Here is a 13248-nt window from a genome sequence, read left to right on the forward strand (position 1 = left end):
CTGAGCCTCCAACAGGACAGTGCTCCTTCCTCTCTCATGCCCCTGGGACAGCGGCTGTAGAGTCTTCCGGAAGCCCTGGCTTTCCTCAGGTACCTGGGATGCAGCCTTGACCAGGAACAGCGTGAAAGTTCAGCTGAGGCCTGAGCTGAGGGGAGGTGCCCATGTGATGCCCAGGAGGCACATGGTCACCTGTCGTTGCCATAGTCCTAGTCACTGTTATCATCAGGCTGTGGCCCCTCCCCATCAGGCTTCCTTCTCTAGGTCCCCTCACCAGGACAGAGGCCCCCAGCAGGGCACAGATTCAACATGCAGAAAGGTCACGTGCCTTCGAGGTGCCCTTGGGGTCATCTGGTGATCCCTGCCTGCTTTCTCTCCCAGGGCCCAGGCCTCGGTAGGGGACGGGACAGTGCTGGGGAAGGCAGCGCCGTCCCTGGCTCCTGAGTCATGGGGCTCCAGCCAAGGAGCTGTCAAGAGCGCCCAGCTGTGGGGACTTGGCACAGCCTCAGCGGCTCTCCTAGGCAGCCCGCCACCCGCCTGCCAGGCCCTTCTCTCCCAGGCTCCCCCCTCCGCCCAGGCTCCTCCCCAGGGAGGGAGATGGTGGCCAGGGTGGAGCAGGGAGGAGGGGGGAGAGACCACTGTGAGCCACAGGAAGTGGAGACCGAGGCAGAGGAAGAGACCCGGAGGGAAATGAAGAGCAGAGGGGACCAAAGAGACGCCAGGAGCCAGAGAAACAGCAGGATCAGAAAATAAGGAGGAAGAAAAGGAAGGAGAAAGTGTGAGAGAAGGATGGGAAGGCAGGGACGTTAAGAGGTGGAGGAAGATGACAGGGACGGGGACAGAGTGGCCTGGCGTGTCCGGGAAGCCGTGGGCAGCTGGTGCTGGAGTTTCACACTTGAACCCGCCTTGTCCTCCCAGGACCACCTGAGACGGGCTGCACCTTGTCTCAAGGCCCGAGAGGCCCAGGTAGAAGGAGGTGGAGGCCCGATGGGAGACCAGCTCCTTGGCCAGGAGCCTGTGTTTTCACCGTTCACCTCCGTCACCTCACGGGGATGGTGGAATGGTGGCAAGGGGAGAAGAGGAGGACAGAGGCGTGGTTCTGAAGAGCGTGAGACCCGAGGGCCAAGAGCCAGGCAGCCCAGGAGCGGGGAGGGCCTCCTGGACCTGAGCTTGGGCCAGGGTCTGCCTGCTCAGCTGTTCCTCTAACAGTGACCAGACCCATTTCCAGCCCCAAAGGCAGACACTGATTGTCAGAAACTCCCTCAGTGGCCCTCTGCAATGACTTCTGAAGGGAATGGTCCCTTCGTGAGGCCCTAGGGCAGTCTGAGATGGGGCCTCAGTGTGGAGGTGAGTCAAGCCCAGGGCCTGGGCACAGACTAGCCCTGTGGGAGAGCCAGCTAGGGAGGTAGGGGCAGCGCTTGACAGAGGCCCATCTGTTTCCCAGAAATCTCTGATAGCACATCCTAGGCCTGGGGCTTGATCTCCAACTATTCCCACAAGGTCCTGCTGTGAGCTAATGACCCATTCATCTCTCAAATATGTTGGCCCTTCACTTAGGAGGCTTAGGGATCCTAGAAAGGACTTCCAGATTAAAAGAAATAAATCCTTTCAAAAGTGGAGTCTGCAGAAGGGTTGCATGAGTCAGCTTTCATTACTGTCACAAAATACTCCTGATAATCAACTTAAAAAGAGGAAAGGTTTACAGTTTTTTAGGTTTCAGTCCATTGTTAGTTGGCTCCATTGCTTTTGGACTTGTGATGAGGCAGCACATCATATGGCAAGAGAAAGGCCTTACCTCATGGTCAGGAGTGAAATGAACAAAGACCTGGGTTCTAATATCTCCTTCAAGGGCATGTCCCCATTGACCTCACTTCCTCCCACTAGGCCCCACCTCCTAAAGGTTCTACAACCTTCCATAGACAGGCAAAAAAGCCTTTTAGTAACTATCCCAACTATAGCAAGGGTTGAAGCGAACGTGTGTAGTGAGGTAGGAGAGCATCTTAAGACCAGTCCTAAAGTCCTGACCTGGCATTTCCCACGTGGTCAGAAGTGTGCATGGTTCACCTCGGGAGGGTTTAATGTGGGGAATGTAGAGGAAGGTTTGTGGCAACTCTGGCCAACACCTCCCTGGGAGGTCAGTGGCTGTGTTACCTCTTCCCATTCTCCTCTAGCCAGGAGGTGAGGATCACCAGTTCTTCTTAAAGCCCCAGAACAAAGATCAGGTCCTTCATCATGGGCTGCAGCCAGGTGTTAGAACCTGATGAAGACAATCCAATTTAGTGGAAGGACACTGGACTTGAGAGGGCACAAATTCTGTCCCTAATTTATTCTGCCATTATTTATTGTGCAGCTGTGGGCAAGTCACCACACCTCTCTAGACCTGAAACTTCTCCATTCATTAAGCTGGTATTGGATGTTGTATGAGTCAGTTTTCTGTCACTGTGACAAAATACCTGACATAAACAACTGTTAAGGAGGAAAGGTTTATTGACTTATGGTTTCAGATATTTCAGCCTCTGGCTGTCTGGCTCCATTGCTTTGGGCCTGTGGTGAGGGAGAGCATTGTGGTTGGAGTATGTGGTAGAGCAAAGCTGTTCCCCTCATGGAAACTGAGAACCAAGGAGAGAAAGAGAAAAAAGGGTTGGGGTCCCAGTATCCCCTTCGAGACCATGCACTCAGTCACCTAACTTCCTCCCACTAGGCCCCGCCTCCTGTAGGTGACACCCCCTCCCAATAGTGCCACAAGCTGGGGACAGCCTTTCACACAGGGGCTTTGGGGGCTTCCCAGATCCAGGCTGCAGCAGACATGCTGTGACTCTTCTTGACATGCTGCTCCTTTGTTCTGTGCCCTGTCTAGATCGAGTGCTCCAGTATTTCTGACTACTCGGAGAAGATCATTAAGGCCAACCACCTGGACAACAGTAAGGCCGCCTCCGAGTACTTTCCCATGGACGGAGCGGGGAGGAGGCTTGCGCTTTCTTGTTTGGGGGTCACAGACTGACATCCTAGGGGAGAGTCCAGAGCTCCTGGCCTGGGGTGGTGGAGACCCTCGCTGAGGCCCCTGAGAACAGGACGGTGACCCTGGGGTCTCAGGTTTTCACCTTACCATGCCAGCTGAGGGTCAGCTCTCAGCAGGCCCCACCCATGGCTGAATCCCTGATTGTCTTGCCTCTGCTTCACTGACCTTGCTGAGCTCTGCAGAATGGTAGTCTTCCTCTCCCTCCTCCTGTCTTCACCATCCCCGGGCCTACCTCTGCTCATCACCTGCCCCCGGCCATCCTGGCAGACCCCTGTGGCCAGTGGACTGCCCAGGCACCATGCTGCTCCTGGGAGCTTCTGCAAGCTGGAGTCTGATTATAAAGAAAAGTGCATCCCCTCCCTCCCCTTCCTCCTCTCGCTCCTCGCCCTTGGACTGCGACATTCCCGGCCCCTGTCCCGGTGCCCATCTTAGACCTGTCGGGGCCCTGATCAGAGGACCTCCCTGAGCAGGGCGAGCTGCCATTTCTGGTCAGTGGGCCCAAATCCGCTGGGAGCAGCAGGCCTGGGAGGGACACGTGCACAAGAAAGAGCCCACATGGAGTCCAGGGGTGGAGAGGATGAGGCTGGGAGGGAAGGACACTCCTGAGCCAGGGCAAGGTTGAGGGCCGGTCCGTAGGCCTGGGGAAGAGGCTGGAATAGGAGTCCCTAAAAAGCCTGCCGTCCCCCTCTGTGCTGAGGCAGCCCAGCTCCATGGCCAGGCTCCCTGCTGGGCACCAAACCTCCTGCTCCCCTGTGGGGTGTCTGCTGCCCAGATGTCCCTATGGGTCTGACCAGAGATGGCAGGTCCAGTGGTTCTCTTGCCTCCACACACAGTTATGGACTGACCTATTTCCATGTGGCCTCAGCCCTACCACTTGTTTGCTGTTTAACCCACTTGCCTAGACCCCTTGAAGGGACAGTAGTGTGGTTCATTCAACCAACTTCTGTGTGCATCACTGTGAGCCAGGCTCTGTGGACAGAGTAGGGAATAAAACTACCTCATGGATTCTGTGTTCCAGTGGAACGTGGAATTACAGATGCTAAACAAATCAGGAGACAAAGAAAGATACCAGAGGGTGATAAGTGCTCCTCTGTGCACTGAAGTAGTGATAGGATAGAAAGGGACCCCGTGGTTACTTTAGGTTAGATGCTTTCTGACGGGATCACATTTAAACTCAAATTTGACTAACAGGAAGGCACCAGGCTGACCAAGTGCCTTAGTCTGTTTTCTATTGCTACAATACAATACCTAAGACTGGTAATTTACAAAGGAAAAAGGTTGACTTTGATTCACAATTCTGGAGGCCAGGAAGTTCAAGATTGGGCATTTGTATGGGTGTGGGCTTCTTGGTTCTTCAGCTCATTGTGGAAAGTGGAAGAGAAAGCAGGTGTGTATAGAAGCAAGGTCACATGATGAGAGAGAAAACAAGAGAAAGCCAAGGGTCACAACAACCTGCTCTGGTACTAACTAACCCCTCCCTCGAAAAGACATGAATCCATTCACTGGGGCTCCAGGGCCATGACCCAGACACCCCCTCTAGGCCCCACCTCTCAACACTGCCACACAGAGGAATTAAGGTTCCAACACATGAACTTTTCAGGGACACACTCAGACCAAAGCACCAAGTTCAGAGGAAAAGAACCCAGCAGAAGTTACAGGACTCTGGGCAGGATCGAGCGTGGCCTGTCCCCATGAAGGGGTTCAGGTGATGCATCTCTGGCAGACACATCCCAGACAAGATGCCATGTTCTCGTTACATGACACTTTGGCTTCTCCTGTTCCTGAGAGCATCTGCTTTGACCACTTGGTAACAGCCACGTCTATCAGGCTTCTCTGTGGCAGAGTTGCCCTGTTCCCCTTTGTGATTAGTAAGATTTCCTGGGGAAGTCACTTTGAAATCATATTAACATCTCTGTGCTAGTCAGCTTTACATCACTGTGACAAAATACCTGACATAAGCAACTCAAAAGGAGCAAAGATCTATTTTGCTTCACAGTTTCAGAGATTTCAGCCCATTGTCACTGAACTCCATCGTTTTGGCCCTAGTGGTGAGGTAGGTCATGGCGGGGAGTGTGGTCAGCCAACGCTGCGAACCTGCTGAGGGCCAGGAAGCAGAAAGAGAGGAAGGAACCAGAACAAGACCTACCCTTCAGAGACACACCCACGGGACCTATTTTTTCCAAGCAGGCCCCTCCTCCTAAGTTTTCTACCACCTCTCAATAGCACCAGCAGCTGGGACCAAGCCTTCAACCCATGGGATTTTGGGGGACATCACAGATCCCAGCTAGGAGCAATGTCATTCCTCATCAAATATTCATCTTTTATTTATTTACTTACTTATCTATTTATTAATTTATTGGTACTGGGGATTGAACTCAGGGTCACTCATAGGGGCACTCCACCTCGGAGCCACATCCCCAGCCCTATTTTGTATTCTATTTAGAGACAGGGTCTCGCTGAGTTGCTAAGCACCTCACTGTTGCTGAGGCTGGCTTTGAACTCATGATCCTCCTGCCTCAGCCTCCCGAGCCTCTGGGAGTACAGGCGTGTGCCCCCGCACCTGGCCAAATATCCACCTTGTGTACATGTGCACTGTACATCTGCCCATCCAGCTATCCAGCTACCTTTTTTTTTTTTCGTTATGTATTAATTCATTTCCCTATGGACTCCTAGTTTTAATTTAATGGGTTATGCTTGTTATCACTACTTACTTGGATACTCCCAGTTGGGTCCCTGGGCACCCTTCAGTCTGGCTTCTTCTGTCTTTTCCATGCACTTCATTCCCTTTTTGCAAGTTTTCTCACTCTCTGGCAGCAGATCGTCCAGGCTCGTTCAGGTTGTCATGCTTCTGTTTTCAGATCCGCTGTTTCCCCTTGATCCCAGGGACTGTGTTTAGACATGAGGACCTGGGGCTAGGTACGCCCATGGGCTTTAGGGTCCTGATGTTCCCAGGCTGGTTGACCGTGGAAAGCCAGGGAGTGTGTGCACCTCTATACAGCACTTATTTGTCTATATCTATTGTCAAGCCTGAGCTCCTGGGACACCTCCACTTTTCACCCAGGGCCACAGGATTACTCTAGTTTTTCCCAGCCTCCCATTATTTGCATGCTCACTATCCAACCAGTCCCTGTTGTCTATGACCAATCTCCCTTAGCTGCTGCCACCTCCTGCCAGTTCCCTGTGAAGCCTTCTCAAGTGGGCCTCCTCCTGCACAGAGGCCTCTTGGCCCTGGGCCTCCACTCTTCTGCGCCGGACCAGGGCTCCTTCTCCACCCTCTTGGGCTCTGACGTGCCCAGCTGGGCCAGCCTCTCCCCACTCAAGCTTCACCGTCCCGAGCTGTGGCATCCGCACCCCCACCTTTCCCAAGGCAGCCTGGACATCCAGCCCTTGAGCTCCACTGAGGATCTCTAGGGTGGAATCGATTCATGCTCTGATTTGGTAGCTCAGACTTGATTCTGTGCCACTGAGGCAAAGACCCAAGAAGGCCGAACCATTGTCCCTAAGAGAAGAGCCTCCCCATGCCTCGTCCCTGTTCCTCCCCCTCACACACACTGTCCCAAGGAGGGGACTCCTGGCAAATTGTCTATTTCTTAGAGGTTGCAACAGGTGGGGGGAATTGACAGAGCCACCCGGGGCCCGGTCACCTGCATGAGCTCACTCAGCCTTGGCATGGGGACTCAAAGAGGACAGCTCGTAGTGCCCGGATGCTTCCATGGAAATGCTTTGAAATGTCACCATGTCTAATGGTGCCGATCTCGGGAGTGTGGGTGTGGAGACGTAAATAACAACAACATGGGGCACGAAATACCTGCCTCCCAGAAGCGATCCATCTCTCTCCCTGTCCTCCCCACGAAGCAACTTGGGATTGATTGATTCACATGGAGACACACCTACAGGAAGCCACCTGCAGCAGACACACAGCCTTCATGCACCTCACTCCCCACGTGGCCCTCACACACGTCAGTGACTCCTCTTTGCCTGGAGCATCTGACAACCATCATTTCCTCTGTGACGAGGAAGCCACTGTACTGCCCAGGTGCTTGGGAATCCTGGGTCGTTCGTGAGACTTGACACCAGAGTGCAGATTGAGAGGATTTTCGTAATTCCACATGCAAACACTCTCACCCATTTGCTTCTCAGAAACCTAAAGGAAAACAAAATACCCCTCCTTTCTCTTCCCTTTGTGTGTGTTCTAAGCATAAGTGTCACGGGTGGAAGAGATCAGAGGGTAGCAGGATGCAGCCCAGTGACAATGGAGATAGGGGCCTCTGAAGCCTTTAAAGAGCTTCCGTTTGCTCCCCAGAGAGGAGATACACCATTGCACAGCTTTCTGGGTTACTGGGAGTTATAGTTAATATAGGCAAAGTGCTTAATACAAGCCCTCCCCCATAATAGGTGCTCAATAAAGCAGCTGTAGATTATTTCAGGCCTGATGCTCTCCACCTTGATAATTCTTGGCCACGCACTGCGAACCTTACCTAGATGATGCCCGATTCTGTCTCCCTACAGTTTTCTTCCATGCTACGCAGGTGTGCCATTCTGGGATGACCCTCTTGATCCTCTTGATGGGGATCCCACTACCAGCCATCTGGGGAGCTGGGGTTGTCAGAAAGCACTTTTTTCCACGGAGGTGGACTTTGCTTCCTGGTGACCTTGCCAATGTTCTATTTCTCTCCTTTGGGGCCACACAGAGTGAGGAGCCTCCCTTCTCCCACAGACGCCGGCTACACAGCCCACTTCCTGCCCCTCTTTGCTTGGGAGGGTTTGATTGGACTCCCTTCTCCTCAGGCCAGGTGTGCTTCAGCGTCCCCCCCCCCACCACCCTCTGAGGGTGATGCTCAGCCAGGGGCCTGGGGGAGCCACACACTGTACCTCTTGACAGCGCAGCTCCAGTTCCCATCAGCAGTGTGGAAAACACCGTGCCACCCTGTTCTAGCTGGGGACCAGCTACAGCCTGTGGCCGGTTCACACACTACTGCTGGGCTCCATCAACCAGCCTACCTCTGGATGCCGCATGTTTTGCATCCAAACTGGGAGTCGAGTTTCTTACTCATACTAAATTTCACATTGAGACAGTTGGTCCCTTGTTACAAACTACTAAGACTCCCACACCCCTCCCTCCTCAAATCTACACATTTGTTGATGCCCTGTGGCGAGTGTGGGGGCTCCTGTGGGCTTGTTGACATTCTGCTCTTCACCAGCTCCTTGGAATGCTGTCATGAAGCCAGATGTGAAGCCCCCTGACAATCTGCCACCTTCTCCAGTGGGATGCAGTGGAGGAGAGGCCTCGTCAAAGTCCTGCTCCCGTCTCCACCTGGTGTCCTGTAAGCACTGGCCCTAGAACAGGACTTCCTGAACACTCAGCTTGTGATTTTCTGCCTTGGTTTCCTCATCTGTGAAATGGGAATAATTGTGATTCCTATTTCACAGGGTTTCTGTGAGAATTATATATTTGCTTCAGTAAAAGTGTGGCAATCTAGGGCATCTGACTGCTAAATTTTCAGTAAATTTGTGGAATGGGTGAAGTTTAAGGGCTTGAAATGGATCATGGTGGAAATGTAAATATTTCTAAGTATTCTTTGCTACCAAGAAATCACAAGATTCTACAAATTAGGCTTTCATCCTCTTGAGAGCCAGTTGCTGAGACCCTGCAGCACACCACAGCAGCGTCTGGTGGGCAGCAAGTAGCCAATGCACGGTTAGCTACTGTTGCTATTATTATTTCATCTATTAACTTGACTAATGGCCCTGTCAAAAGAAGAAACGAGAGTAATCACATACAAGTGTTTTTAATGAACTTGTACTAGTGCCTATCGGCCATTGGTACTTCTTTTCCTAACCGCTGGTGAAATAACCAATTAATAATCTCAGAAGTGAGTTTCACTGATTCATCCCTTTAGGTTTCATTGTCCCTCATGCCAGACCCTGAGCCAGGCACAAGGGAGTGTGACAAGGACAGTAAAATTTTTGCTGTCACAAAGCTTCCAAAGTCACAGAGAAGATAGCCATGAAGGCCAGTGGGCAGACAAAATAACCACGTGATTACAAAATGGGAAAGTTCTTAGAAACATGCTGTAGTGATGGAGAAAACCAGGGGACTGCTTTCTTTAAGAGACAGTTCTGTGCATGCCCCTCTTCTCAGTCCTGCCTGAGTGACGCCGCAGGTGGGGTGTCCTTAGCCTGAAAGTCTTTGCATGACGGGGGTCAGCAGGCGCTCTGATTCGGGGCTGCCGGCCACTCTGCTCCCTCCCTTACTTCCTTCTGGGGCTGAAGGTGAGCATCATCCAGTACAGCACTGGTAAGAAGGGGACAATTTTCAGAGAAGAGGGTGCTGAAGCAGAGACCTGAAAGATGAAGAGGTCCATGATAAGTGGGGGGACAGTGTTTCACACACAGGGACAACTGTATAGTCATCTCTTGTGTCAGTAGGGAATGGGTTTCAGAACCTCCTGAAGAGGAGTGTTCAATCACTGGGCCACATCCTTTATATATTTTATTTAGAGACAGGGTCTTGCTAAGTTGCTTAGGACCTTGCTAAATTGCTGAGGCTGGCTTTGAACTTGTGACCCCCCTGCCTCAGCCTCCTGAGTTGCTGGAATTAAAAGCATGTGTCACCATGCCCTGCTGGTACCAGAATCTGAGGATGCTCGAGTTCCTCGTTTCAAATGGCACAGTAGCACGTAGCCCAGGCACCTCCTCCTGGGTACTTGAAATTATCTCTGCCTTACTCATCACTCTGAATACAATGCAAATGTGTGTAAATAATTAATTGTTCTACTATATTGCATAGGCAACGGTGACAAGAAGAGGAAGTCTGTGTTCGGTAAAGAAACAACTTTTAAAAAATATTTTTGATTTCATTTTGGTTGAATCCGCAGATGCTGAACCCACAGCTGTGGAAGAGCATCTTCGTCAATTCCCTAAGATGGGGCACAATTCTGTCCGTCCCTAGTAAACCTCCGCTACAGCCAGTGAGTGAAAGTGAGATGGGGAGTGAGTTTTTGAGTACATGAATCCAGGGGAAGCTTGGTTGTCTTTTACACACCAACTGATTCACTGGATCCTCCCAGTACCCCTCCCTGCCCCCACCAGCCAGGCCTATGCTCTCCTCTGGCAGGCTGGGCCAGGCAAGGGGTTTTAAGTGGTAGATGGTGTTTGGGGATGGGGAAGAGTTCTAGTATGACTTACATTCACTGCTTAGGGAGGAGAGATGCCAGGTGGGGCTTCTGGCCAGAAGCCAGTGGGACTTAAGCTTCTCTCCGGGGAGCCAGAGCAGGCTGGCACACAGAATGAGGCAGATCATGCACTGGGGACAAGGCGGAACCTCAAGCTTTATGCTCTTGGATGAGTAAGAATCTGGGTACCATAGAGTGGTACGTATTATATGGAAGGTACATGGCACCCGGGGCCACCCATGCCACTCTAGTAATGGGGTCTGTTTGCTGCAGGACACATGCCAAGTCCTACTAGATGTAGAAGATAAAGATACATACTGATGTTCTTCTCCTGTCACCACAGGCTCCAGATTGGGCTGGTTCCGACCTACTTGAGAGAGGTTTATGCACACATCTGGGCCCTGTAGAAAACAAGGGCAGGAAGCTGGGGCAGGTGCTGAGGCCAGGGAAGATTGATGGGTTCTGTCCCCGCCCTGGCTGCTGGTGATGCTTCTCTCTCCTCCACCTGCCAACCAACCTGACCAGCGTTGAGTCCTTTCCCTTCTCTGATTTCTTTTCTCTCAACTTCCCAAGCTTGAGGATGATCTCTTCATTATTCTCTAAGCAATCCAAGGTAGCAGACAGGTCAGACATTATTGCATCCACCCACCAGGCAAAGGGAAGGGACCTCAGGGGGGCTGCGTGCCTTGCACAAGACCACACAGCCGGCTTGGGTTTGGGTCCAAAGTTTGACTCTGATGAACTCCACTTCTCTCATCAGGCAAAGGGATGAGTAAAAACAGCCATGCAAGTCCCTGGGAGGATGATTGAGATAATATATGTGAAATCACTCTGCATGTTGCTTTTCAAATGATAGCAATTTTTTACTATCATAATTAGGATGAGTTGGAAGATCTTTTGTTTCTTAACCCAATGCATGCGCTCTCTCTCTCTCTCTCTCTTCTCTCTCTCTCTCTCTCTCTCTCTCTCTCTCTCTCTCTCTCTCTCTTTTGAAATTGCTCATTCATCCATCCATTCATGCAGTAACGAGTTTTGAATGCTTGTGGGGAGTCGAGTGCTCTGTTAGATCCTGGAAATAGGAACCTAGAATAGACAGCGGGAGCTGGAGCCTCTAGGCTGGAGGCGAGTCAGGCCCTCAGAAGGTGCATGGCAGTCAGCGTGGGTGTCCCCAAAACAGACAAGCAAGTGACATTCTGAGGGAGTGGAGAGGGAGTGGCCAGGGGCCTGGCTGCAGTCGGGTGGCACTCTCAGTATCACTGGCTCATAGTGTCCTTCTTGTCCTCAGGCACATGACCCTAATGCCCACTTTTCTGTGGGACAGTATTTGCTCCCAGATGTGAGGAGTTTAAAACGGGAACATCACTAACTTCAGACTCCACAGGGTCATCTGATTTTGGTGGATGCAATGGAGGCTCAAATGTTGTGCTGGCCCCCAATGAGGAGGTTTTTAAATTTTTGCTTTTTTTTTTTTTTTTTGGTACCAGGCATTAAACTCAGGGGTATTCGACCACTGAGCCACATCCTCAGCCCTATTTTGTATTTTATTTAGAGACAGAGTCACACTGAGTGCTTAGTGCCTTGCTTTTGTTGAGGCTGGCTTTGAACTCACGATCCTCCTGCCTCAGCCTTCCAAGCCACTGGGATTATACACATGTGCTATTGCGCCCGGCTCCAATTTTTTAATATCTTTTAAAATATTTTTAACATCATTTTTTTAATATTAAAGGTAATAAAAATTACCTTTAATCAGAATGATTACATTTCTGAAATAACTGCTCAAATTGAAAGAAAAAGAATACTAGTATAACATTTCTGGATGTCTAATTTGCTACGGGGGAAACTTCCCAGTTTAGAGTCGATCGCTCCCTGTGGTGCATTTAGTTATGATCCATCATCCTGAAGTTGACGAGCCAGGGTCCTGTCACAGGTAGTTGAACCAACTTTCCACCATCCTTATGGAATAAGAATGCAGCCCCATTAGTGTCCTCAATGCAACCTTGAGCTGGTGCAGTTTTAGTGATGTGGGGTCCAGATTGGGCAAGGGTGTCTGCAGCCTGAAGCTACCCAGAACCTTAGACCCCCTTGAAAAACCGTGATGTGGAGAAGGGGAAACCGGAGCTATGAGTCCCCACAGAATTCTTCAAGCCAGCCTCATGCCATATGTTGGTCCACAGCCCCTAACAGATTGGCACAAATTCTACCACAAGAGGTATCATTTTGCAGATTGGAAATTGAATTTGGGGATTGAAGTGGTTACAGCGATGACTACAGTCCTCATAAATATCCACAATTCATCTTGGCAGTTGTGTTTGTGTCCATAGGAAATATGTGGCCTCTGAGAAAAAAATCAAGCTCAAGAATTGTTGCAACTTAGAACTAAACTGGATATTGTAGGTGGCACTTTATATAAAAGCCAGCTGCCCTTACCAGGACATCTCACAGAGTGCCTTACAGAATGTGAGTGCTCAGTACATATTTGAAGGACCATAGTGTTTTGGAACCGCAAAGGATTTGTGATACAACTTACTTCCTTTGTTTCCCCTCTTTTCTTTTTACTATTGAGGAAACTGAGGTCCCAAAGGAGAGGCGGTGATTCCACAGGATTCATTGTCAGTTGAAACAAGAGCATAAGTTGTTGCCTCCAAGATGACAGCATAAAATTGTGCGGGTTGAGCACTGCACAAAAGCACCTGGACAAGGGTAGGAGTAGAGTCTGTGTTCCAGTCCACATCTGAACCCAAGGGAGGTGTTTCTTCTTCCTGTTGCAAAGCACCTGTCTGCTTATCAAGCCATCTTATCTATTTATCTGTCATAAGCTATACTGATCAGGATATAGCAGCTGATGGATTAGAAGGCTAGCACAGAGAATATGGGCAGTATTCACTCACTGGGGGCAGGGGAAGCACCCAAGAATATTCCACATACGCCTCTTTGCTGAACTAGCCGATAAGTGCTTGTCCATTTGTTTCTCACAGCTCCTAATGGAGCCCAGTCCACTGAATCGTCATGGGTGGAGCCTTGTGTTAAACACCCCATTTGGAGGCCATGGGACTCCAG

General features: G+C 50.8%; 1 protein-coding gene across 3 annotated transcripts in view; it reads left to right on the forward strand.

Annotated features, from left to right (window-relative positions):
• Positions 1 to 13248, forward strand: part of PRMT8 (protein arginine methyltransferase 8) — a gene marked incomplete at its 5' end in the record, with an annotated part of 178282 nt that overhangs the window by 138503 nt on the left and 26531 nt on the right. For all 3 annotated transcript variants that reach the window (XM_081311854.1, XM_081311852.1, XM_081311853.1), the window contains one exon: positions 2855 to 2918. In XM_081311854.1, the coding sequence (XP_081167980.1) occupies positions 2855 to 2918 (64 nt within the window). The remainder of the gene's footprint in view (positions 1 to 2854; positions 2919 to 13248) is intronic.

The sequence above is a fragment of the Spermophilus citellus genome (genome assembly GCF_964194105.1).
Source record: "Spermophilus citellus genome assembly, chromosome: 10".
In the NCBI taxonomy this organism is placed as follows: domain Eukaryota; kingdom Metazoa; phylum Chordata; class Mammalia; order Rodentia; family Sciuridae; genus Spermophilus; species Spermophilus citellus.